We start from the raw sequence: 27734 nt of genomic DNA, 5'->3' as shown, positions 1-27734 counted from the left end.
AAAATGGCTGAAGCGCAACATAATCTGTCCATCCTTTTCTTTCCAGACAAACTTTGGGCATGACCCTATGTGGGAGACCCACGATGTTGGAGCAGTGGAGCTGCCAGTGTGCCTGCCCCGTGGGACTCCTGCTGCACAGGATCAACCTGCACTCTCCTTAGGGCAGATACCAGGCTTTTCTGCCTCACCCAAACCACACAAAGCAGCCTCACTGAATGCCAAAGCTATGCTCTGTTTTTTCTCTTGGTGTTTGATTAGCTCTAGGTAACAAGCCATAGAAAAAAGCAGTAAACCTAATTCAGACATGCTCAACACAGTCATAGCACTCCTTTGTAAAATTTATTTAATGCTTTGTAGATATGCTTAAGCAACACTGATGAGAAAATGTCATTCAAAAGCTTTGTCTGGAATAACACTTAGTTCAGTGAAATTCTCAGTCATGTTACACAGTCCTCATTTACAAAAACTAAAAACATTTGTGCATGTGAGTGAATGGTAAGAGGCTTGTGGCTGTGGCCTTCGGTCTCTTCAGGGTGGAAACAGCACATCTGTTCTGCTACGCATTTACATCCTGAAAGTTACATGATGTAATATCACATTTTTTAGAGCATTGGCTAATTACACCAGCAGATTATCAACTGCAATGTCAGTGCCAAAATACTGAGTTAGTTTTTATACCGTTCCCTGTGTTGTTATGTACTACACAAAACCTTAGAAAAAACTCCCAGAAAAATATGAAGCTTTACTGCAAAAGAAATTAATGCAAGAAAATGGTGTTTTTAAGTACTAAAGAGATATGAAGCATTGCTTCTTCATATCCTGCTAAGGAGCAACAGCTGTACTTCATTTTAACTTGACGTGCTTCAGAACTCATATTCATATAGGTATTTAATGACCCAAACATAATGGTCCTATATAGTATAATTACTTATATGAAGGCTCAACTTCATATGTAATCTTTTAAAAAGATGCTTCAGTGGAAAACTTGCTTTGGTTCTAACAACGAATAAGCTCTTTAACAGTGAAAATGCTTTGGAGGAATTGGAGACTATTGACCATGGATCTTGAGCACAGTTGACAATCAATGTTATTCCTTCTTGACAGACTCCTTGTTTCTTCCTCCTTCGCAGGATAGCCAATACAAGGAGAACAGGTAGAGTGCAAGACAAACCATCAAATCATAGTGGTAGAGTGTTGTAGCAAATAAAAGAAAGAAGAAGAAATAAAAGATTTTGCAAGCAATATGTTTTAAACCTGGAGACTCACTGGGTAACTTAAGTGCTTCACTCTTCTGGTTAGAAATATCTGCGGAATCAGAAATGTGCTGGCTTTCCTTCTGTGAGTCATCAAGCCAGTTGAGCATTTTCCCCTCAGTTATTAAACAGTCAGATTGAGAGCTTGTCCCTCCAACTTCTTCGGTAAGCTTACTAATTAAAACCTCTGGCCTCAATGACTTCTCTTGTTTGAACTCTGCTTGATGGAAACATTGACCTATATTCCTTCCTCTTCCTTCTCTAGAAATTGCTATGTCTGAAGTGGAAGGTACTTCTTTTTTCTCAGCTTCAGGAGAGAGGTTTTTATTAATACATGTCATTTCATTCGGTAGACTTAAATCGTACCCTGACTCAGCAGCAACCTTGTCAACGACTTTGAATTCAAAGTGTCTATACAGATGCTCCATACCTCCTACCACAGTGGACCCTTCAGAAGATGCCACTGAAGAGCTTTTATAATGGCAACTGGGCACAGCACTTGTACCAGAAGGTGGCATTTTTGTTTCAGCTTCAGCACATAAATAGGAAGGTGCACCAACATGGCTTTCTTCCCTACAGAGCGCTTCTGCTTCCTCACTGTATAGATGCTTCTGGGCACTGGAGGGACGTTTAGTTGCTTCTGAATATAAACCCTGCTGCAGATCTTCTTTCTTTCCTGTAGCAGAAGCCTTTACTGCTTCTTCTACAGGTAGAATATTGCCGATGTCTGGTTGTGCTTTGGCACGTTTTTCCCTGCTATTGCATACAGACATCGTTTCTCCTTGCAGTGCTTCATGTACGCGTGCATTATAAATATCTAAAACTGATTCCTTTTCAAATTCAGTGTCATATAATACACCCACTGTGTTGAGTTGACAAAGAGCATAATGTGAACCATCATTTCTCCCTTCATGTGTATCAAACGCTGTTTCCTTTTCCTCTGTGGGCCTGTCACTTAGTGCAGTCTCTTGAGGTAGCATAGCAATTACTGCTTTTTCACTGGCAGACATTTTTTCTGGAGCACTTTCTGATGTTGTTTTAATTATATAAGCTGTACCTGCCTCTGCTTCCTCTGTAATACCCTGCTCGGAGACAGAAGACTTTTCACAACTCTCTGCCTCCTGGCAGGTAAACAACTCCTTTGTGGAAGCCGTACTCCGAGGCCCTGTGCTCCCCCTCGCTCCCCACCAAACCTCGCTACCCAATTCTTGCCACCTCTGCTCCGCAGGGTTTGCTTTGCTTTCCTTTCCTATTAGTCCTTCTTTATTTGTGTTGTCTGACTTTCCTCTGTCTTTTAACCTCGTGAATCCTCTGTGTTCCCGAGTGTCTTCAGCTGTCCTTTCATCCCCCGGAGAGGATGCCGGGGGATCTGCCTGTGAGGGCCTGGGTGCCTGTTTGTTGTCTTCGGCTGACAGAGGCGTTGTATTCAACGCTTTGGCGGCACATTTTCTATGTGACTTGAAAGGCTTGGGTGCTTCCTCCTCACCGATTAGTGCTAAGTCTGCAACTTCGATGACTTTCTTCTCCTTCCCTGCATCAGTGTTATAGTTCTTTCCTGACATTCCACCAACTTCTTTTTTTTGCATATATTGGCTTTTTGTGGAATCTATTGAGACATCAGCATGTGCAAAAGTGTCGGCATATAAATCTCCTCTTAAATGTACCCGAACTTGGCTTTCAATCATCTTGATTTTTCCTTCATTTTTGTCAGCGTCTGACAACAATGAATCCAGAGTTTGGTGAGACATTTGCGGCGCCTGGTGCTCCGGAGCTGGATTAGCATTGCCATCCAGCGTTCCCGCTATGCATGCATTTAATTGCATGGATTCATCATGCTCTGGAGAAATGGTTTCTGGTCTCGTTTCACAGGCCCCTTTCGAGGTATCAGCAGCATCCTCACTGATGAATAACCTTTCCATCATCTTACTTCCCGAGGCTCTATGTGTTTCACCTTTTGAAATATCTGTGTGGCTCTCTCCTTGTCGGCTTGAGACAGTAGCCGTAATATCGATAGCCTCATTCTGCTTTGTCCCAGGAAAATATTTTGCTGGTAAAAGGCTTTCACTGGTACCAGTATGTTCCAAAGACCACTCACCACTGTTTACTGAGCCAGCAGCAACTTCCTTGCCTGATGGCTGACTATTATAATCTCTTAGGGAATACTTAACTTTATCTTTTAATTCTCCTCCTATCTCTTGTGAAGTGTTTTCAGATGAGGAACTGATAGGCACAGGGTACCTTAGCAAGTCACTGCTTCTTTCTATACAGGTTAGCTTTTTCTCCAATCTTTCAGTTTCACTTGGAAAATTAACTGGTTCTGTTGTGTATAAATTCCTTTCATCTCTGGAAGAGGTACCTCTAGCTCCTGTGAAGTGCTGATTTAGCTGAAACAATAGAATAGAAAAGAATGATCAAAAAGCGCTTTGCAAAAATATTCCAAATGAAGGAGGCAGGATTTCGTTGTGGAAAGTTTTGTTTTCAGTAACAAAGCTTTTATGGAAACGTGTTCCAAACCATTTGCAAAATTTGCATTGTATGTATTTTTTAACATAGGTAATGAGCTTTATGGTGGTGCTGAAAGGAGCAGGAAATAAAATAGCATTCAGAACCTTCTCTCTTTATTCATGAGTTCAGTAAGCTGCTAGTGCGTTTTATACAAATTAAATCTGAAGAGAATATTTCCTTAAAGGCTAATTCATTCTCTATACATTCGGTTCTAGGTTTGGAGAGAGGGAGATGTGGGGCGAGGGGGGGAGGACTGGCGCTTAAATGAGGGCATTGATACAGTACATCAAAGCCTGGTAATGTACAGTATTGTCCAGTAAAACAAAGACACATTTCACACTGACAAATACTGTAAGGATTATCTGTGCTTCATTTCTCTCAGGGACCATTTTACAGGCTTCAAACCAGACTGTTTTTAGACAATCTGGTAAGACATGAGTTGGAAATGAGATTAGCGAAGTAAAAGGCCAGAAATTAATCACTCTCCCTCCTAGCTCCCAAATATCATATTGTATTGTTCAGCTATGCCTGCTTGTCATTACACTCTCTTCTCACTTTAGCATAGTCTCAGTGATAGCACTAGCTGATCAATTAGAGGCTAGCTTCTTGGGCACCCCTTTATGCATTTGCACTTGCTGTAGATACCCCCATTACAGTTTCTCTTATTAATATGTTTTCTGCAAAGCCTCTGCAAACTATTAATAGTAAAACGTCACTCAAAGAAAAGTGAGGGAGCTAATGTCTCTGCAAATTCTGTTTTAATGACCCTCTGCCAACCAGTGCTCAAGTGTATTTGAGTTCTTCGGTGATGCCAACTGTCAGGATTTAACAGTGAGATGCCTGTGTTTTTTTCCCCTCCTCATAACTGACATTTGCATGATCTCAATAATTATATGCAAATCTTACGATTTCCCCTTCTTCTCACATAAGGCTCATGTTACTTGTCAACTGCACAGCTGTCTTGTGAGCCAATGCCTGTGCGTTTCAAAGATTTGGTTGTATTTCCATCTATTATAAGCCTTCATTGTTTAATTCATTAAAGAGCGCATAGTGCAAATTAACATCTAAATTATAGCTCCCCCTTCATTTATTGTACGGACAATCCTGGCAATTGATAAACAAACGGTTATATTTGATCTTGCTTTTTGTAACAGGGTGGACCGAGAACAACAAGGGATTTTAGAGGTCCTCCTTTTTATGTTTCGCCATAAAAAAAAAGACGTTGACTTTCAGGCAGTGAAAGGTCCCACAATAGGCAACAATTTTCAACTTTTTTTAAGTAAAAGACAAGAAAAAATTATATTCAAATAAGAGGAATTTATTCTCTCTCTATCAATAAGGAAAAAAAAAAAAAAAGAATGGTTCTCATCTTCCTCTCCTGTCTGATTCAGCATTCACATTTTCACAGGTGATAGCTATTATAATCTATGATTATGAATCTATGCACTCAAATGATATGAGCTGAGAACAGACACTGAGAATAATAGATTGCTGTATGTGTCTCATTTATTGCCATTTTTTCTTTCACACTGAAAAATGCAAGCCAAACCACACACACACATGCACACACACAAATCCAAATAGATTGAATGTTCACTGAGTGTGAAATTTATTATAAAAAATTTAATGTCAAACACTGATATAGAAAAATCTGCTAATATAAATATATATATTTATTTTGCTCACATAGCATGTTACATAGTTATCCTTTGAAAAACCCCAAAAGCAAACAGTACCATAAATATAAGAATTTTACCAAATATAAAGCATTTATTTAAGAATATTCCCATCCTAGAGGCTAGGAGGGGAGATTTTTGAAATGCTACTCTTCTAATTCCTTCAAACTGTCATTGAGAGCCTCTGGTAAAGAAGTAAAAGGGAGAAGTCATTAATTTAAGACCAGAAAAAGTTGACGCACTGTACTGAAATCAAAGCACCTTCTATTGTTGAATCTAACGTTAGAGATTCAATGAAAGTACGGACCAAGGCTTTACATTTGTAAATTAGTGCATCAGTCAGCTCTGTTAAAAGCGGGCATTTCACCAGCTTTGAAGCGTAAATGGATTCATATTGTTTAATACTGTAGATATAATTGTTTAACACTTACCAGCAACTCTAATTCTTTTTCATCTTCTTCATGATCACCCTGGTTGTATTCTGCATTTTTCTCTTTTATATTTTCATTGGCTGGTTTGGTGTCTTTGTCTTCTGCTTGTGAATACACAATCTCTGGAATCTTTGTGTCTGAAGAGTTAACAAAAACATACTTGAATAATTTCCATCAGGTTGTTTGTTTCGCTATTTTTTAATTAACTTGTGCAGTAAGGAAGAACTAATTAAAGCGGGTGTTGTACCTGAAGTCCTTGAATTATTCCATGTGTCATCGTCAGACATTGCCAATATTTCTTCTTTGCTGTTAAACAAAAAGAAACTTCCTGTGTTATTCTGCAAAAATTATTGTTCTCATTCTTCTTAGACTCAGCTATAAAGACCGGTAGTTAATTACATGAAATTTTGAATGTTGTTTGAAATTCTTAAAATAACAGCTTTGTAAAATGTAGCTTTTTTTGAGTGACCTGATATTAAGTCTTGGTCAAAGAAAGAATTGGCCAAGAAAATGAAAATGTGTTGACCTTCAGATTACATTGCAAAGCTGATGGGTTTTCCCAGGCCTTTTCTGAGAAAGCAGCACAAAGGTGATTAGATGGGTCAGTGACAGGAGAGCGTAACTTTGGGGTCAGGCAAGGGTCTGGAAGGATATATGTGTTCAGGAGACTGGGCCTCTCTCTTGTTTATATTTTTCAAATATTTGTATGCATACAGAGATCCCTGGAAAAAGACATCTTTGTTACCTGAAATAAATCAAAAGATTCTCCCTGCGTGTATACAGTATAAATCCTGTTGCTAAGCTATGCCTGGCCGGCAGGAATGAATTCTGCTTCCCTGCAGCTAGTGCAATTTTTGCTGTTGCTTTGCTGGCTGTGAAAACAAAGGCCAGGTCCAACACGACAAACACCTACAGAGAGATGCTGAGTGCCTGCAGTCCTCATCAATATCAATGCAAAGTGATAGCAGTTTGAATTGCCTGCTTATAGGGATGTAACCTTTAGCGGAAAAGGGAAAAAAAATGTAAAAAGAATGTCACTTATGTAAAATGTAAATTATTATATCACTCCTAATGACTTCTCTATGAGGAGCAATTTTTTTTCTGTAGGCCTTAATTTATGCGTTTTTCAACCAGCCGTCCACCTCTGTTACTGAAAATTACTTTCTAATTTTCAAATATTAATCTTTTCCCCTTCTATTTTCTCCTAGCGTCTTTCATTTGAATTGATATAACATTAACTCTGCCACCTAAATGCTTAATTCAGAAGGAGGATGCTAAATTTATACTCTGTTAAAAGAACCTAGACATTGACTGTCACCAACTTTTTAAAACCCAGCCTTTATAGGGATTGCCAGACTAAAGCAGACAGAAGATTCTGCCAGTCTAGCATCCGATCTCTGACACTGGCCACCATCAGGCACTTCAGGGGAAGACGTAAAGTTCTTGTAGGAAAATACTTCGAATAATTTGCACTGCCCTATTAAATTTCCTCTTGGCCTTTTGTTGTTAGAAGCTGTCCTTGAAGCACAAGATTTAACGTTCTCTCAACAGTTCTTTTTCACCATTAATTGCAATAATGCTGAATATTCTTGCTATCCATATGAATGTCATGTCACTCTCAAATTCTGGTACATGCATAGCCTCCGCACGTTTCTCACTCTCCCACTCACGAGTTGTACTTTTCCCTGCCAGCAGTTGCTATAATCTGCATTTCATCCTTAAAAGGCTGGCAGAGCCAGGCCCTTATTTTCAGTAGATCTGTGGGGTTTTTAAGGTACATCATTACTGCTTATTATTTATACTTTTTTTTTTTTTTTTACTGTTCAAATGCTTGTCTTAGTGTTACATCTAGTTCTCAGTTTTCTTCTGCCCTTTTGCATCTTTTTCACCCACCTGCTTCCATAAGCCTAGACACTGTGTAGGTTGGGGCTTAACCATGAGACAGATGCATTAACGCATTTAGGTGCTAATAGGGTGTCTGCAAAAGCCCCAAATTAGGAGCCAAGACATGTATAACACATGAGCTGAGTCAGTCACCCCAAAATAATGATCCCAAAACCGCATGGGCACAGCAGGGAACCTTCTACTGCTATCCAGTGGGAAAAAAAGAGCGTCTCAAAGCTGGCTACCTGCAGCGTTCAGCCATGTGGATGCAACTCTTGGGAAGGAAGGATGGCATCCTTTGTGGCTAGAAGGGGCCCTCATCTACTTCTTAAAGGAATGGAATTTGACACTTTTTTTTTCTTTCAAGAAGCATTCCCAGAAGAAGGAGAGATGTTCATGCCCACATCTGACATAGTAGTCTACTGGCAGTCAGAGCTCACATCCGAGATGCAGTGGCACTTTCAGCTTCTGTCACACCCTGATGGGATTGAAAATCCCACTGCGCACACATCCAAAAAATACCCAAATTACCAGGATGCAGACCATCTGGGGGCAAACTGGAGGGCAGATTTGCCTACTGCTCTTGAAGTTGGATGTACAAGCAGGATCCTTACTCTTCAGCTTACTCTTCATTCCTTGGAGAAAAGAGAAACCGGATTCTGTCTCCTGTTCCCTATGTTCCCTATCCAGTGATTATTTTTGGTTTTGATTAACAACTTTTCAATGTAAAATATAGACACAATCTTTGAATAAGGATGCTAAGGAGGAGTACCTATTTTCTGAACCTTTAAATGAACAAATATAATGCTGCTTCAAGCTGGATGCTTATGGGCATGTGTCAGGATGGGGTTTACCTTATCTAGCCTTAGTTTTCTAAGCACCTATGCTCAGGCAGTCGTGTACATCATCCCTATCATCAGCAGTGAGAGATTAACGCTTCCGAAGGGAAATTCGTTTCCTCTGTCATGGACACCACGAGTGAGATAGAGCGACATATCCTTCAAAGGAGCTTCTCTGCCTCTGGAAGAGACTGACCATAAAAGGAACCTACAGTGACTGCCTTAGGCTGGAACCATAAGTTTTAGGTAACTGAAATCAGCTGAGTGAATCTCACCTTGTAACTCTAAATTCAAACTGGAATGCAGCTATTGAGTTTTAGTGGCTGGGGCTGTAACACACAGTGAATGACCTGAGCCCCTCAGTTTTACTTTTGTTGTGATTAGAGTTGAATTTGTCCCTAACTCTTGTTCTAGTAGCATCTGGTCCCCGAGTTTCTTTTCACAGCTGCAACATAGGTAATAAATAGCAATGATAATACAGCCTCACAGCCTGGATCCACACTGCAGGGCTTGTAACGTAACTTCTTGCATGTTGCACTGAATTTTATAAAGATTGCTGGTTTACAACCCATTATTTGTGCACACCTGTCCTGCAAATACCTGAGTACAGGGAAAGTCAGTGTAACAGCTATTTTCCTTATTTTACTTCTACATCAGAAATACCTGTCCTCATATAATTATTCTAGTGGGAAATCTAAAATTAACCTAAATTGAGGATATTGATACTGCAGTCTTTGAGGATCACAATAGGAGCATAAAAAAAATAGTCATTTAACAGCACTACTTCAGTCTAAGAAGTAATATGAAGGTGCTGAGACTACGGGTGCATACAACTACAGAACAATCTCAAACATATATGTACACCCTAAAGACTGAAATACTTCCCAAAAGCCAACAAAAATTAGCCCCTTCATCAAACAGTGGCAATTAGAAGGTGTTTGTCTAGTTACCAAGTTTTTTGACTGACTTCTCTCCATATTTCTCTGCAAAGTTCCTAGCTCACTATCAGAATTCCATGAGCAGATTTTTTAATTATAATATTAATTAAGCTTTTGTTTTTGAAATTAATTATCTCACTGTGTTGTGGAGGGTGATCTAAATGTGCCTACATTGTGTAGTGAGAGACACAAAATTTGTGTTCTGTTTAAAAACATTCAGTTTTATTTGTAAGTGATCCAGGCATTCTGACAACAATGCAAGCTAGAAAAATCCATGATATCAGCTGATGCAGTTCCCCTCCAACATAAGTACCTGTATACCTGCAGAAACTCAGTTGCTTTTTCTCCTTCAGCTGAATGGGGCACATCTTCATAAAGTACATCAGGAACTTAAGAATTTCTACCAGCTTCAAAAAAAATACTTATGCTCATACGATTCATTCTTGATGGAATTATCATTCACTTGGACTGAGTGATAAAAAGAAAGCAGGAATGAAAACAGGTTATCACTATAATTTTGCATTTAGAACGAACAAATGTGAAGTCCAGGGACTAATTAGTAGGACTGAGAAGACTGAAAAGTTGATGGACTTTATGCGAAGGATTTCAGAAGTCCCAAAATTATGTGGAATTGGCATCCCAAACAGAGAAAAAATGTCAGACTTGAACCCTAAATATGTGAGGAGTAGATAGACAACGAATAAGTGATGAGAAAAAAAATTAATTAGCCAATAAACAATATTGCTTTGACTTCAGAAAGGGTTGGGATAAAGTAAGACATGTCAATGCTTTGCAATTAGTCTTTTTAAGTTAAATAGTTATTTTTTTTAGAAGTGAGGTTTTATCAAGATTTCAGATAATCTATGTATAACCCCACAAACAAAAGACTTCTAAACTTTTCTACCACAGTGCTAGTAGTGGGGCAGAATCTTACAGGAACAGAGATCTTACAGGGCACAACTGATAGGAAATGAGATTTAGAAAATTGTATTATTTCATCCAGTCTGGGAGCAGAACTTGGTGTTTAAATATGCTCCAATTAAGAGGAGCAGATAATCTCCAACCCAAAATACTGAGAGACCCAACAGAGGAAATCACACATTGGTTTAAAATCTTTGCTATTCAAATCTATCAAATTGGTCCTGATACTACTGTAACAGTATCAGAAGAGTAGGAAAAGTAGTATCTATATTTAGGAAAAAGAAGAGAAGTGGTGTCAGGGCAACTACAGGCCCAGGTGTCTTCAAAAAGTTTTCACAATAGATTTAGAACAAAACTTAAATGAGAGAATAAATACAGATAAATGGAAAATGGCATAAAAATGCCAAACTCACCTGATAATATCTGTCTTTGATAAGAATACTATATTTCCCTTGTCTAAAAATCAGTTATCTAATCTATCTGGACTTCATTAAAGCATTTGTTGTGCAGCCACATGGGAAATTTATTAATTAAACTGGAGAAGAGGGAGATGAGTGCAAGAGCTGGGTGGTGGGAGAGGGACTCGGTGCCAAGCGGGGCCCCACGAGCTGGGCTGTGCAGAGCTGGCAGACGTCACCGGGGAATTGGAGAGGACCAGTCATGTGATCAGACTTACTCAGTCATGTTATTACAGACCAAGGCACAAAAAGTCAAAGTTAAATTAAATCTGTGACAGATAGGAAGTTGGGAGACATCATCAACACAGAGGAGGATTGAAAGAAATGGCTGGCCTGGAGGATCAGAATAATAGATAAGGGATGAAATTCAAAATTTTAAAGTGCCAGGTTATACATTTAGGGACTAGAAAGAGTTTCTGCCACAAAATGAGGGGTCAGAAATTGGAAGAAACAGGCGAACAAGAAAAATCTGAGTTTGTTTTTGGCAGAAAACAGTTCGAAGCCACCAGTGTGACATGGCCGTGGCAACAAGGCAAACAGAGTTCTGCAGTAATGTGTCGGAGTAGGTATTCCCAGTAATGAAAGATTTCTAAGAAATATTTATGTCGCGGCACCAGGCACTAGTAAGAGCTCCTCTGGAACATTTGTATACAGTGTTCAAGATTAATTCAAACTGGAACAGGTGCAGAAAAGAACTACAAGAAGACTGGCAGGATGAAAAATTTATATTAACTAAGGAGACAAACTGAGTATTTCTATTTTCAGCCTAGCAAAATAAAGTCTGAGAGGAGAAATAAATGCCATCTATTACTATAGCAAAGGGGTAAATACTGAGAAGGCAAAAAAAATATTAAGCAGCAAGACTCTGTTAATGTATTAACAGAAAGAGTTCACAAAAACATTTGTTGTGGAAACTTAAAAGAAGATCCGTAACCATTACAAAAGTATATCCTGTAATTTTTCAGTGCAAGTACCAGGCGCAAGAATCTGAGAAGGTCTCAGTATGGAAATATGGATATCTTTTTCTGAACGGGATTATGCAACATACTTCCTAAGGGATAAGCACTTCATGGTCCCGTAGTCCCAGTCCAGCCCTATTTCAAATGCTCCTATGCAGCTATATGCCCTGAGAGTTATGCTTTCAGGAGCGCACATTTCACTGTGGAACAACAGGTGCTTTGGTCTGGTCTGAAATAGGTTTGGGACTATAGCCAGGAGCTACTAATCTCTTCATAATGGGTGAGGTTGTTATAGCTTGTCACGGTTTTAATTCACACACCAATATTTGGCAGAAGTTGTGTCTGTATGTTTGTATAACCCACAGCATCATTCACATTGTTCTGTGTTATATCCACTTGTGCTAGATCATAATACCTAAATCACAAGATATTTATTTTACAGAATGCGGGAAAAGGCTAAAATTCTTGGAGTACAGAGTATGGAAAGATGAAAATGTACCTGTAAAACTCTTGAAATTAATGCAACCTGAACAATTTTATACTATCTCATATTTAAAAGAAAACGTGGGAATATATTATTTAGCCTGAAATTTAAAAAGGCATGGGGACATTAAAATATTTAAAGAATATATTTCTCAAATATTTAGTTAAAAACACATAAGAGGGAAAAAAATTTTCAATAAAATTTATTTAAAAATTCAGATAGGCTTAGGCTCTCACAGAATCTTTCATGCTTCTGGTTTTTACTTCAAGGTGCATTCAAAATCAAAACAATCCTCTTCTACCCTGAAGTTGAGATGAAGCTAAAATGTCCTCATGAAAGGAGCTGGCAAGATTGAAGTTGCTAACCAAAGAGTAATTCTATTTTAATTTCAGGTCAGATTTCTAAACCTAAGAGGAGCCTAATACAGCAGCAACCTTCAATACAACTAGTGCTTTTGGATCTAGTGCCGAAAATAGCCAACCTTGCTGAAGAATGATGCCACTGGGATGTAAACAACATACGAGATGCTTGAAAAGAAGTAGTTAAATGTGTCAGCAATGTTTTACTGAGAAGCAGAAGAGCAAAAAGTAAATTAGTGCAGGTAAGCGCTCAGGTTTTAGATGTCACTGGAGCCAAACAGGCATCCTGCACAGATCTGTAACCCCACAAAGCTGGGAAGAAGAGGGGCAAGTGGGGAGGGAAGGGCTGGTAGTTTGGTTTGGTTATTTTTGCAGCAGATGTCATGTCAAAGGGAAGTAGAAAAGGAAATAACTACATGTATTTAAAAAAAAAAAGCAACAACAAAAATTATTTAAAAAATCTTACATGTACATGGGAAGCAGAAAGCCTGTAAAAGGTTTGGAGGAGTTGGGTTAAAAGAACATTTATGAGAAACTAAATAAAGGATTTTCCACATGTAATTCTGAACTTCAGTAGTATTGTATGCAATGATGACATTCAAAACCCTTGAACACACAACAAAAATAAATTTCTAAGGAAGAAGAAATTTTGGAAAGGAGTAGGAAAGGCTGTGTATGTGTAAAGTTCTAAGCAGAGCTTTAAAGTTCTTTTAAATTGTTTGTAAGACACAGTAGAGTAAGAATTCAACCCATTTTTTACTAATATAACTCCCCTTAAACAGTTGGCTTACTGGAAAATTACATTTAAAATATTGCTCTATTTATACTTGTCTTAAAATACCAGTGGGACAGGGGACAAAATATTAGCAAAACCAGTTCATGGAGAGAAGAAAATGCAAGAAGGGAAAAAAAGCTGGTACTATAAAAAAAAATGTTAAAACCATAAGCTTGATTCTAGGCTTATTATCATGGTGAGACTACCACTGAAGATACATCCCACCCATCCTCCGGGATCTGGATCCAGACCATGTCCTGGACTCTCTGCCGTTGTACAACAACTCACAAAAGGGGTTTGGGAGCCACCGAGAATCCCGGTGTGTATCTCCAAAGTGCAGTCTTTGACTCCTCTTCTGAAGGGGTGTCCGTAGTTAATTCTATTCTATTCTATCTATCTCCCTCATTGAACATACGAACTAAATATTTAACAAGTAAAGATAAACTCATTCCTTGCCTCCATAAGGCTCAGTCCAAAACTCACTATAGGGACAAGTCTCCTACTGATTTAAATTGATGCCCATGTTATCAACTGTTGAAGTTATAGTCTTATAATACAACCACTCCACGATTTCTTATCACACGTGGTTCCAGCACCCTATAAATATTAGTCTCAAGCCCTGGTGCTGCCAGAGAATTCACAGCCTAGCTCGAGAACGGGAGGTACAACCTTGGCTTGAAGCCACCTTTGTGCTTCCTGGGGCCTCACTTCACTGTGCCTCAGCACAAGCCAGGGCTGTCAGGTGGCGTGGAGATGACAGGGAGGCTGAGGATTACCTGCCTGTACACCAGCATAAAAGGGCATATACCTTATTTCTCTGGAGAATTTCTAACGCGGGAGAGACTGCCTGCTGGAGGTGTGTCAAACAGCCTCCCCACCAAGCAACGCTTGACCTGTTATTTCTGGGCGCTTGAAAATCGAGAGGCCACAAAATGTCTTCAGTAGAGCCGCATGAGGTGGGGCATCTTTATGCGCAACCACCTATGGGTTGTAGAGAGAAGCCGTTAAGTAAGCGCTCAGCTTCCCAGGAGCAGACCAGTACCATGCACAGAGGCTCCAGTGCCCAGCAGCGCCCGGCAGTGCTGGCCACACAGGAGCCAGCCAGGCTGGTGGGCAACAGGATCCGACCTCGTCCAGAGGTCTACCCGCAGGCTTTGAGCTCCCTGCGGCTAAAGAAGAGAAAGAGCCTTGATAAAGCTAAGGAGCGAAATCATCGTTACGGCAGGAACTGGTGCTTATTTCTCATTTGTTTACCTGCACATTTTGTCTAAACGAAGGCAGAATATTATTTTTATGAACGGTATGCTCTCATTTGGAATTGACACTAATGAATGCAAGGCCCTTTCCCCCTCTTGTTTGTACCATCAAATTAATTAGCTCTATTGTGACATCAGTATTTTTCTCAAGCAGTTCAAGGCTTGAGCATTTTCCTTTCTTTTTCTAAAGGGCATCTTCAGTGCCCTTATTCTACCATAAGAATCATGCATCACTTGTATTTTTCACAACTAATGCTGTTTATTATAAAAACTGATTGTGATGTGAAGATTGTTATACTGTGTGGCAAATTGCCCAAACAATTACTGTAAATGCATGAGCCATAAACTGTACTGCCAAGGACACTGGTAGGTTAGCTCCTATAAAAGAAACAATTAGAGTCTGAGGTGAAAATAATAGAGATGAGATGACAGTTATTGAAAAGGCAGAACATCCAGTTTAATGTTGTAAATATAGGTTTGTGGATTACACTGATGGTTTTAAAGTGTTCATGGCTTATTGAATGGAATAGAATATTACATACTTTAGAATGGGGCCATAATTATTATTCCTTTTTAATTGTGATGTCTGATGCATTTGTGAGCAGTTGTTGAGAACATCCTCACATTATACTGATTCTAGTTCTAAATTATCATCCTGCTCCAAGGGGTTTTTTTTATTATTATTTTACTTTTTTAGCATTTTGTTTTTCAGGGTCTGTTCTGAACAAAGTATTTTCTCTTGAGGAACTTAGAGTGCTTAGAGGGTTACAGCAATAATTATTTCAGTTTCAGCCTACACACTTCACTGCTTTAAATCATCATTAGAGTTTCATCCCTCAGCAACTCCTGCTGAGACAGTCTTAAACTCCTAGAAACCATTAGATAACAATAGCTTATCTTTATAACAATTTGTATATAAAGGTATTGATAAGAATTTGCTAGAAATTAAGGGAATACATTTTTTTCTTAGGAATCATCTAAATACAGAAAAAAGTTTTTTATGATTGCTAAAGAATTTCAATCATTCAAACCAGATTTGCAGCATATGAAGATTAGGATGCATAAAAAAAGATGTGCACCCTACAAGAAGACATGTTGCGATAGACTAGGGTAGATATGAAGAAAATACAAGAAAAGTGACATTACTGCATGAGAAAATTAAACGGTCCTCTGCTTTTTTAAGATAGGACATAGGGATGAAACCCAATGAGATAAAATTCAAATATTAGACCCTAGGGAGAACACTAAACAGCTGGACACAGAATTATGACTGGCCAAGAAGGCAGAAGTACTGGGCACCTAAAATCAGAACTAGGGACAGTCTGCCCAGGGTTTGCGAGGAGAGGACAAAGTGAGCAGCAGAGCGAAGACGACAACCAGCAAAAGGCAGTCAGTGTCGACACTGCAGCATGTGTAAGCTCTGAATTACCAAATCCATTACTGGGGGGGGGGAAAGCAGTAAAGTGGCTTTGAAAGAAAGTTGCAAGAAAACTAAGTACTCAGCTGTACCACCTTTCAGGGAAATGCTCTAAGCTGTTTGCAGGCTTTTACATACTGTTAAGAGAAGCTGCTCTTAATGCTAGGTAGGGGCGTCACAGCTGTGTTGGAAACCGATGGCGCCTGACCGAAGTTCAGGGAGGTGTTGGGGAGCAGAGCTCAGGAGGTGGCTGGGCTGCGGGCCTGGGCAGCTGGCTGTCCTCAGCCTGAAATAACTGCCTCCTACAAAAACCCGAGGCAGAGTCCAGGGAACTAGACCTTAGGTAGAGCAGAAACCAACAGCTGCACAAATTACAGACAGACCAAGAAACTGCAGAGAGCGGTGTGAGCGCGGCGTGGAGCATTGCTGTCCGTGCTGACAACAAAGCAGAGGGCGACTGAAGCTCAGCGAGCACCGTTCCTCAGTTCTGGGCTCCTAACGCACACACCTGAATTTCTACTTGCCAGATGGCTTTACCTGAATATACGGCTAATTCCTACCTAAGAGCATTTCAGCTTCAAATGATCCCTCCTGGTGGAGATGTCATGTTATGTGTGCCTGAACCACGACATTGCTACTGCATGTCACGTGTCCCAGTATCATTGCCTTCTGTTTATATGTTTAAGTTTTTTTCAGGAGGTATTTAAAAAATAGAAGCACAACAGAAAAATAATTTTATTTAAACAATGCAGAAAATTCAAATTACGTTGTTAGATTCCAAACTGATTTGGACCACACAGGAAAAGATTCAGAAATTAAAGCAAAAGCTGCAAAGAAAATCAACAGCCATAAATGAATAGCTGTGCGAACATTAATTAGAAATTACTGAAAAATATTTTAAAATATTATGCCATTACAAGTGATCCTATTAGAATTAAGCTGTACATAAAATCAGAGCCCTTATTACAAATCTAGGCAAGATTTCTCAATCTCGATGATCTTAGAAGTCTTTTCCAACCTTAATGATTGATTTTCTTATATGACCTTCAACCACCAGCGGTGTTAGAGAAGGCTCAATCTAGTTCTTAGTAAATAGGTGTCACCAAACAAACAGGACTGACACTAATTAGCTCCCTTGTTGATAGTCAGGACACAGAGGATAGAGGCACAGAGATGGAGTGACCCACTCATCATTAGAGCAGTAGGTGAGGATATTCGCACGCTGGCATGGCAATGAAGGTTTGCACTGCAGCTACCATTTTGATACTATGCTGTGAATAGAAGACTGCATTATCAGGAGAGCCAGCCTAACAACCTTCACAAGCATTGTGCACAAAAATAGAGCCACAAGGAAACTCTACTTAAGTATTTGAAATCTGAGGAAGAAAATATTAATCTGTGGTATTTCCCCACCTTGAGGAAATACTCCTTAGTTTTGGTCATCTCCTCTAAGAAAAGGGGCTGACACCAGAATAGGAGGAAAGGCAAAAGGACAATGAAGGACTGTCAGTAGATTCTAAACAAAGAGAAATTGGAAAGGAAGTTTGGAAAGCAAAGTGGAAAAAGATGCTCAGAATAAGCAGTATATAGTATGATGATTAATAGTATCGAGGGGGACAATTGATCAAGAGAGCAGCTGTAAGGGAATTTGAGTGTTTTTTCTGAAAAGATAATTCCCCGTAGGATTCAGGCAATGTTTGTAATAAACCTATTTTTATTAAGATTATTGGATTGGTGCTATCCAGGGGATTATATTTTCCAATTACTAACATTTTCATTTTTCAGTCTTAGTTTATGATTGAAGCAGGGACATAGGTGGCACAGAACAAAATGCATTGGCCTGGTTTGGGATGAGAATAATCATAGCCTCAAAGCAAGCAGAGTCCCAAGAAATTAGTCTTTATTTTCTAGCTCATTAAAAAAGACCTTGAGTTTTAATGGCAAAACATTAGTACAATTTTTTTAAAACTATAGATGTATATCTGTCCATTTGAAGATTTTAGTTCCATACAGTCTGAACCAGGAGCCCAACATCAATTTCGTGCCAGGCTCAAACCTTTAATATAGCCCTGTCTATCCCCAGTTCTCATGCCTATAGGTATGAAGACTGCAGAAAAAGCCATGCATAATAAGTCAGTTATATCTCAAATTAAGCTACAGAAACTATGAACAGGAAGAGTGCAACTTTTATCAGACCCTTTTATAGCTCTGTCATGATTGTTGTACCTTATGATATGCACATAACAATGTTGAAAATAAACCAGTTCAGAAGTCTTTTTACACAGCTGCTTTGTACACAGATTGGTCAGAAAATTGCATAAATCCCTCAACAGAATGGGTTAACTATTTGAGAAACAAGGAAATTCTTTAGGAAAGACTTCCCTGGACAAGGTCAGAAGATCTATTGACAGCTCCATTGTGAATTATTAATGCAGCACCTTACTATTGGGATGCCTATTTCCAGGGCCAGGCTACTGAAAAGATGACTTAGGAGTCAAGTTTCCTAAGGGCTAAGCTTGGCCTGAGGTCAGAGGAGACACTTCTTAGGTTGCTATTTTGCCTGGAAGGCCCATGGCCAAATATCAAAATGGTGTTGTAGAAAGGAGTTGGGGGTAGAACCCCTCTGTTCTTCTCTTGCTTCTTTCTCCCACTGTTTTAAAAGATGGAAGGAGAGTAAACCAAGTACCATCAACAGGTCTTGCACTTCTCCCAAACTGTATCTATTTTGGATACATCTGAGAGGAAAAAGACCTTAGTCTATGTGGCACCTGGTCTTTCCCTGGATCTCATGTGGAAAAAAATAGAGAAGGAGCAGTCCCCTACTGGCACGTCAGAAGAGAGTAATTTCCTAGAGGCTGACTGCAATATGCTGAGGCATGTATGCAAGAAGGTGACAGATGCCTTGGAGAGACTGTAGATAGATAGATGGCAGTCAGGTGAGACTAAGACACAGATACCACCCCCGGGGAGGAGAACAGAATGGGTGACCACAAAAAGACTTAGCTAGTCATTCCTGAGAAAGGACAACTATGATCTAAATCTTGGAAAGCAATTGTAAATTCAATAAGTATCTCAAGAGGATAAAATTCCCATGTGTTAGCATGACAAGAAGAGACTTTTATAACCTTCTTTTTTTCCACATGCTGTCTTACTACCACACAGCAAGAAGGCAGCTGTGTGATACATATCAATATTTCTATGAAGAAGACCTGGAATATAACCTAGGAGACACTGGTGCGGATTTACTAGAGTAGCTGGGGAGGGAGAAAGACTGACAAACTCCCCAACCCTCTACCACAACATGAAGTGATCCAGGCTTCAACATCTTATGCTTATTGTCCAACAGCCATAAACATTATTGCAGGGACAATTATTATGCATCAAAGCAAAATGTAAATGCAAATCCACTTGGTGCACCTAAGTGTAAGGTAAGAAAAACCTGACAGCTTTACCTAGTTCACATTCACTTGTGTAGCTCGGTGCTCTTCAGTTGTCTTTAGGACTGCTAGTTGTAACCAGCAGGAATAAATCTTTGGGTTTAGCGTCAGAGTACCAGCTGGTTCCACAGATCAGGAGGAGAGTGGAGAGACAGTCAGAAAACCAAGCCCCCATTATGCTTTGGCATATCAACTAATATTTTCTTGTGTGTCGCTGAAGGCCTAGGGATCACATAGGCACTTCTAACATGCTCCTGCGGTGTTTAAAAGTTCTTATCTTTTCCTTTGCCCTAAGGCAGGGACTGCATTTAACTTGCAAAGTATTTGGTTGGACCATTTTTTCTACCTTTTGTAACTGAGAAGATAATACACATTTTATCTTAAAAGTACGATGGGCGATTGGTTCTCTGGACTTACACTGTAGCTGAATCAATTGCTTCCATTTCAGAGCTGCAGTGCTGTAGCTGGATCATGGCTTAAAGTTCATAATCAGAATAAACAGCTCAGATGACACTGCTAGTGAATGCATTGATTAAATATGACTCCAGTGCTCTCAGTTAATGTTTCACTGACTTTAAACATCTTTTCAGTACTAACATTTAGCCAAGTCAAGGTGAATGTAATGGAACAATTTTTTTCCAACTGAACATTTATGAACTGTGATACCTGAACAGTGGACAGCAGACAGAGTATTGAAATGTTCATTAGCAGCCTGGTTCAATTTGCAAAACAGATATCTCACTAAACAAAAGAGTCATTGAACAATGTAATACAGGAGTTTCTTTAGCAATATATTTCTGTTTGTCCAAAGGTCCTTAATCGGTGGTCTGAAAGAGCACAGAAATAAGCTCTGGTCCTGTAAATATTAACATTCAAGGATAGTTTTACACATGCAGAGTTCTACCAAGCTCAGTGAGACTCTTGATGTACATTAAATTATTTATTGTGCCTATTGCAGGATCAAGCCAGTTGCTGCCTTAAAGAGCTCTAAGAGTCAGTTGTAATAGTGTTACAGTATTGGCATATTTAAATAAACTGATGAAATTGTAGCAACTGCAAAAAAAAAATCTTACAAGTGTAAAGCCAAGCAATGCATGTATAATTACAAGTACTTACTTATCATATGGTTGAGAAATGATACTCAGATCACAAAGCATCAGTTTTATATGGTTTTATGCAAACAAGCAAAAAAGCTTTATAGCAGCCAGTATTTCCCATATATTAGAGCACACATTTCTGTTTTGTAACATTGGTGAGAGCAGTTTCTAAGGTAGATCATGGAAGTGAGTGAGAAACCACTGGTACTAATAAGATCCAGAGTAAATACTACACTAAGATTGCCAGCAAAGCAACGTATTATTTTCATATGTTGTTACCTAAAAGTTTAGAAGCTTATTTTAGTATTTCCAGTGCAACAAATGGATGGCACAGTTCACAATCACCGAAAGCAAAAATGAGACAGTTTTTCAGTCTGCAGGTACTCTCCAATTAGGAGACCACAAGTACGGTTAGCAAGTGTCTATTTGCTCTGTGCATGCCATTCTCATCCATAACCTCCACCTGTTTCTTCAGCATTTCTGTGATAGCATTCAGAGCCTTATGCCGTTAACTTAGATATCTATCTTTAGGGTCTTTAATGTATTTCATAATTCAAATATAGTAAGTATGCCAGGATTTTTAAATATTATGATTAGACAGATAGAAAAAAGACCATTGAGCGTAGTTCCTGGCCAAGTAGGATTGTTACCTGTAGAACATTTTTCAAGTGGTTTATCTTAACTTATTTTAAATTACTTTGGAGAGTAAGGCTGCAGCAATTTCCCTAAAAGATAACTCGAGTCGCTATTGAGAAGCATGTCCTAATACTCAGCCTCAGTTCCACAGCTTGCTTTTACCCTACTTGTCTGAATAATATATTTTAGACCAGCTTAAAAAATTATCCTGTGTCCCTGATAACCACGGTCTTCAAGTACCTGGAGAAGTCTTATTTTGGTGCCAGTGCTACCTACTTCTACAACTGGCAAAGACTGGCAATGACCAGGAGGCAAGAGAAGGGCTGGGAATACTAGGTCAGATTGAACAGCAGAGGAGTGCTGCTTTTAGCTGGCTCCCTGTGAATGGATAGCTTCTCTAGCAGCTGCTCTCCTGGTAAAAACAGTGACTGCAGTCACTTCCTAATAATAGCAATAAACTTTAGTTAAATCCCATATCTGTATGCTGATGAAGGTGTAACTTGTGACTTGAGATGCCAGAAACAACCTTGAGATAAAATAGCAGTACACAAAGAAGACGTGTGTTTTAACACCTTTTCTGCTCTCCTTTTCCCTTTCCGATTATGATGTGCAATAATCAAAAGAACAAGGATTAAAAGGGAACATAATTTAAATGCCATATTTTAAATAGACCAGCTGGGAATAGTACAGTTGTTCCTCATAGCAAAGTATATGTGAAGCTATTTCCAAACATCTTCCTTAGAAGTCTTTGATTTTTTAATCATATCATGGGTTTGTGGGAAAGGCCGAGAGGAGCTGATGCAGAACTGCATTTCTCGAGGCAACCTAGGCGCTGGTCTGCCATCTGCCTGGGGAAGACTGACTGAGCACAGTGCAGTCCTGCCAGGATGGATCTTCAGCAGCTTCGCCTTCCATCAGGAAGGGGATGAGACAGCAGCTGAAGACGGGAGAGTACTCATGCACAGAAGAAATTTTCTCACTGGCAATTGCTTTAAAACCATTCAGCATTTATGCTGCTGAAGTTGGCACTGGCAGCCCACAGACTCGGGGTTTTTAATCTCTTCCTTCTCATCGCGCATTGTACATAGGGCAGGTCTTGTACAAGACATCGCCCTATTTTGTGTTCTGTTTTAAAGTGGCATCATGGAGGGAAGTGAATTGGTGTACTACCATTCAAAGAAAGGTACAGTCTGGCAATTATGAAAAAAAGCACAGGACCAACATCAGTTCAGAGTGATACACTTGTGTGCTCAGAGAGGTAAGAGGGGGATAAGTCTAATAGTTATGATAAAAATACTAGCCTCCCCCTTCCTTGTCGGAGGACAGGAGTCTAAATACACATTTTACACTTTTGTAAAACATTTCTCATGCTTATCAACCATTTTCCTTGTGCTCTTGCTCCCACTGCTCTCTTGACAGATGGCAAACCAGGACCAAGCACAGAAATGGGGCGCAGCCTCACCAGTGACCGGGGGAATGGTTTGCAGGTAGTTATCACTGCGCCATGCAGCATGATCTACAGGAGTTTGCCTCATGCAACACACAACCAGCTCCTGTCTGATCAGACCGATGCAGGAGCCTGGGGTCCACAACAAAATCATGTGGTCCACACCTGAGGACCAGGAGAAATTTGTGTTCAGAATCATTATCCATGTCCCAAAAGCACAAGAGTCAAACAAAAAGAGAAAAGAGTGGAGCTGATACAATTAATTTACATTTTTCTGAATGTTTAGATGTGTATATATATGATAGAAATCAGGGTTGTTTACTGACAGAAGCGCTCTCTTTTCCAATGACAGCCTTCAAATTTTAGGAGTCAATTTTTTTCCCCAAAGTATATTTATAAGTATGTATAAGTTAAATGCACACTTCCAGGTAAACATAAACTAATTCATTCAAATGTTATTTTTTCAAACTATATTTTGTGCCTGTGAATCCTTTCAAGATTTTAGAAAAATGCAAAAATTGCTAAAATATTGGAAAGATTTTTAGCTTGGAAAAATACAGGTAGAAGCATATACTTTATGAAATTTTAAGAGAAGACTATTTGTTTATGCCTAGATATAGAAGCAAAAGCAAATGAAACATGTAATGAATAGGGAGGATTTTAAGTCATGTGGTTCTGAATATCCAAATCTAGACAGTTTTCAGCATTAATTATTCCATACAGTTTTGCTTTTCACTATCATTTTTTTCAGGTGCAACTTTTGAGGGTTAAGTCCATTTTTATTTTATTTCTTAATAATGGTGTCAGAAGCCACCCCATTGCCCTCATTCACACAACTTTGTCCTGGCTCGTATTCTTAAGGGTAACATGATACAGTCATATTGTGTTTCCTCAGTAACTTCCTCTGAAAGTGCATATTATTCCTTTCACTTAACTGACGCAACTAATCCTCGCTAATGACATTTAATGAGCCACACAAGTATGCCCTAGAGTGGATCAGACTCCCTGCTTAAAAAACATAATTCTTTAACAGTCCTATTTTTTAACTGAAGAGGTAAATTGCACATTTTAAGAGAAAGTATAAATATCTCAGAGCCAAGATTTAAAAAAAAAAAAAAGTTATAACAGGTTTCTAAATTTGAAATAAGCGTCCTGTTAAAATATCCTTCTATTCAAATTGCTATAAAGAAATCTTTAATTTAAGATGTCCAGCTCCTGGGCATGGATAGCAATATTCCTTACCTGTGTATTTATTGTGTGAACCATAGGTAAAATTGTTATTACTTCTGTGTATATCTGTTTGCATTGCTGCAGCTCCTAAGACAAGCTAGTTATGGTCCAGGACCCCCACTTTGCTAAATGTTCTATAAACATCCAGCACAGCATATATAAGTGCTGCAGAGTTCATCATCTGAAGAGAAAACAAGAGGCGAGAGAGAGACGGGCTGGTGGAGGAGGGCAGGGAAACAGGCAGCACTGTTCAACGTGATATGAAGGAGTCATAGCACATCAGCAGCCTCACTTTGCCAATTTTGGGGGGTTTGTTTTTCTTGTGCTTTTTTCTAGACATCAAAGCAAAGGAGTTTTAATGAGGGTCTGAAGGAGAATAATGAGGTACTTTTGCAGATGTCCGCAGGGTGTTCCTCCTCACTCAAAGGGGCAACATGTACAAAGACACTTTGAAAAAGAAGTGAGCAATGGAGGTTGGCATCTTAGTTCTTTTGAAACGGAAGGCCCTGATGCTGACCTCATTTACACTGGTGAAAGCTGTAACTCCTGTGAAGTCAATGAAGTTCCTGCAGCATAAAATTGGTCCTGGATTACAATCTGCCAGAACTGTCTTTCAGAAGCCTTGATGACCACTGAAACCATATTCCAAAAATACTTTCAGCTTATTTTTGCATTTACTGTAAGGTCTCTTTACATCCTTCTGCCACTAAAGAGGGTCTTGAAAGTGCACATTAGTTAAGTGTTTGCCAAAAATGTGTAACAGATCTTAATGTAAACAAGAATCTGACCACTTTGGGTTTAATATTACAGATATACATGTGTGTATGTGTATATATGAACAAATATATACATATGTGTATATATACCTATATATATGTATACACACAGACACACATATATACATATATACATTCCTCTGCAGCCTGATATGGAGGGAGACAACTTTACACCCCGATTAGAAACAAGGTAGTTTTATGTTAAGGAGTAGACATGTTATCTCCTTTCCCATTTTTTTAAAATACCTCTGTCTGACTTACATATAATACATTTAGCATATACATGTAAAAGAGGATCATCCAGAAGAAACGCTTCTACAACTTATGCTAGCACTAGGTATGTCACAGGAGACTTCAGGGAATTAAACTCTTAGGAGTCATTCGACCTCAGATGCCCAATTTTATCTAAATTTGCAGATCAGTCCTGAAAGCAACTGGAAGACCAGGGCTCACTAAACTAAGACTCAGCTCACCGCGTCCATCATCTGCTCCATGTGGGCTACCTGAACTCAGGCTGAAGTCACACTGCCTGCATATGCCTGCGGTATTTGATATCACAGGCCTTCTGCAGGGGACCTCGGGCTATCTTATTTACCCAGAATGGGTTGTGTGATACTTCTGGAAGGACAGATACGATGTACAGAACCAGGCACAAATGTCAGGGTCTGACCACATGGCAGGTAAAGGCATCGTTCCCTCTGCTCTGACGTACCCCCGTGGAAGCATCATCGTGGTGGCCCCAGAGTTGGCCCAAGGGACGCTTATCAGGAGAGCTTTGTGGACTGGCTATGAATCGGGCCTCAGGTTAGCCCCGGGCTGCTCTTACACCATGGTGTTGATGCAGGCACTAAGCGGTATTGCACGCCTCTCCTCACAGGGCTGACGTGCGATTAGGGCTGGCAGAGGCTCTCAGTGCAGCGAGTCTGGGTTTTGGGAAGAGAGGTTCCGCACAGGGGAAGCCCTGGCTGTCTCCCTTCTCCTTAAGCTCCCATCACTGCTGCGGTTTTGTTCCCCCTTCTTCACCAGTTCGGTCCGGTGGAAGAGCACCAGGGAAATCAAACAGCACTGCGTTACTTGGAAAGAGTATAGGAGCTAAAAACTCAACATGAAATCAGTTCTGGGATCTAAGTATTGCAAAGGACGCTGCAGGTAAAATATAGATTTGGTTCTGCAGAACTCCAACTGATTTATAGCAAATTTGGTGAGAAAAAAATTGAGAATTAGATTTTCGCGGGCAACATTGTTTTGCTTACAGAAAGAAGAGGAATTAAAAACAGAGTAGGAAGCCAAAAGTTACTATACCTGAGTGTCTCTCTTTATGTGGGGTTGTTATAAGTTAACCAGTGCCACTTTACTCTATAATTAACATAGTACATTTAATTAGAATAATATATATGCGATAAATTCTATATATCTTTTTTCTTTAATATATTACCAATTCTGCCTTATAAATCATTGTTCATTTAACTATTTGTGAAACAGAAACATCAACCAGTAGTAGGAAAAAGGAATTATTACCCTAATATACAACTTGCAGTATAGCCCAACAACTTGCAGAAAATTTGTACCAGCTCTTCAAATTGCAATAGGATTGTTCCCTGAGTTATCAGCTTCCTGAACCACCAGTGCCATTTCTGTTTTAATAATTGCATGTAGAGAATGCAATAGGAAATAAATCATGTGAAAACCCAGGACTTGTTTTGCTTTTAAATTTTTGTTGACTTACCAAGGAAGTGATGTAAAGTGTTTTAACTGTACAGCTACCTCAGTCTGGAGCAAAGCTCTTACTGATGTCAGCTCAATTTATATCCTACAGAGATCAAAATTGGTACACAGCCCATAATTTATAGACCCTCACACTACTTTTCAAATGAGTGGCATGCATGCCGTATATTAAAACTATGATCCCAACTAATCTGTCTGCAGAAAACTACTGGCTGATATATACAAGAGCTTTACTGAAAACAAGTCTAGGTCTAATTTATCATTAAAAAAAAAAAAACAATAGAAAAAACCAGCATGGGCAGTCTTAGCTCCAGCAAGCACACTTAGAAAGTTAGCATTAGCCACCTATATTGTAAATTACCAAAAGTTAAGGTGTAACCTCACCTGCTTTGTGTCGTCTTTAAGCAGCCTTTAAGATGTTTATCAGTGACCTCTTTGTGTGGTTTGTTATCCACCTTGGGCACAGTTTCTTTCTTGTGACAAATCAGTGTGTAATTTTTGTCATCGTTGTTTGCCCAGAAGGTACCAACTGATGTCTGGTAGCGTATACAGAACTCCACTTTAGCTCCATCTTTCTGGTAAGGAGGCACCAAAGAAATCTTAAAGCAGAACTGATCGGTTTCACTACCACAAGAATTAGGCATGAACTCTGCGAGGATATCATAATAACTGAGCCAGTTATTCAGTGTCATTCGAACATACACCAGTTTTTCAAAGGATACATTGAGGACTCGTATAATGCCGTTCATACAGGTAATCCCAGGCAGGAACACGATTGACTCCAACAGTACTTTCTGCTCTCGTACTTTTTGCAAAAGTTCTTCTTGTGAAGCAGGTAACGTAAACAGTTGAGAGAAAAAATATTCCTCCTGAGGGAAAATTTCATCTTCTATGTCATCATTTTGTCCTGTATTTGGAATTTCCCAGGTATCAAACTCTTTAACAGACACAAGATCAAACCCAAATGCATCAGCAAATGAAACTTTTCTTGCAACGGTGGTGGGGGCATCTGCCTCCTCTTCCTCTGAAGAAGCAGAATTCCGCCTTCGGGGAAGTGGAGAGAAACGATGTTTAATGTCAGGTTTAACATCTTCGTCCTCTGAAGAGAAATCGTTTACAGTGGGGACTTCTAATAAGTTAGCCCTGCTAACCCGACTAGGTCCTTCAAAAGACTCCATTGGGCTCTCTGATATACACTGAAAGAGAACTGTACAACTAGTAGCAGCTGATA

The 27734-nt window shown here is 39.4% G+C and overlaps 1 protein-coding gene across 1 annotated transcript; it reads right to left on the bottom strand.

Annotated features, from left to right (window-relative positions):
* Positions 1-320: 320 nt before the first annotated feature.
* PPP1R3A (protein phosphatase 1 regulatory subunit 3A) lies at positions 321-27734 on the bottom strand. Its single transcript, XM_076330634.1, has 4 exons — positions 26888-27734; positions 6113-6171; positions 5866-6002; positions 321-3637 (listed from the first exon to the last, which is right to left on the bottom strand). The coding sequence occupies exons 1-4, from the start codon at positions 27679-27681 to the stop codon at positions 1088-1090; spliced, it is 3540 nt and encodes a 1179-aa protein (XP_076186749.1). The 5' UTR covers positions 27682-27734; the 3' UTR covers positions 321-1087.

The sequence above is a fragment of the Aptenodytes patagonicus genome, chromosome 1, assembly GCF_965638725.1.
Source record: "Aptenodytes patagonicus chromosome 1, bAptPat1.pri.cur, whole genome shotgun sequence".
Lineage (NCBI taxonomy): Eukaryota > Metazoa > Chordata > Aves > Sphenisciformes > Spheniscidae > Aptenodytes > Aptenodytes patagonicus.
The sequence above is the reverse complement of the archived record's forward strand: the minus strand, read 5'-3'. Positions and strand labels throughout refer to the sequence as shown.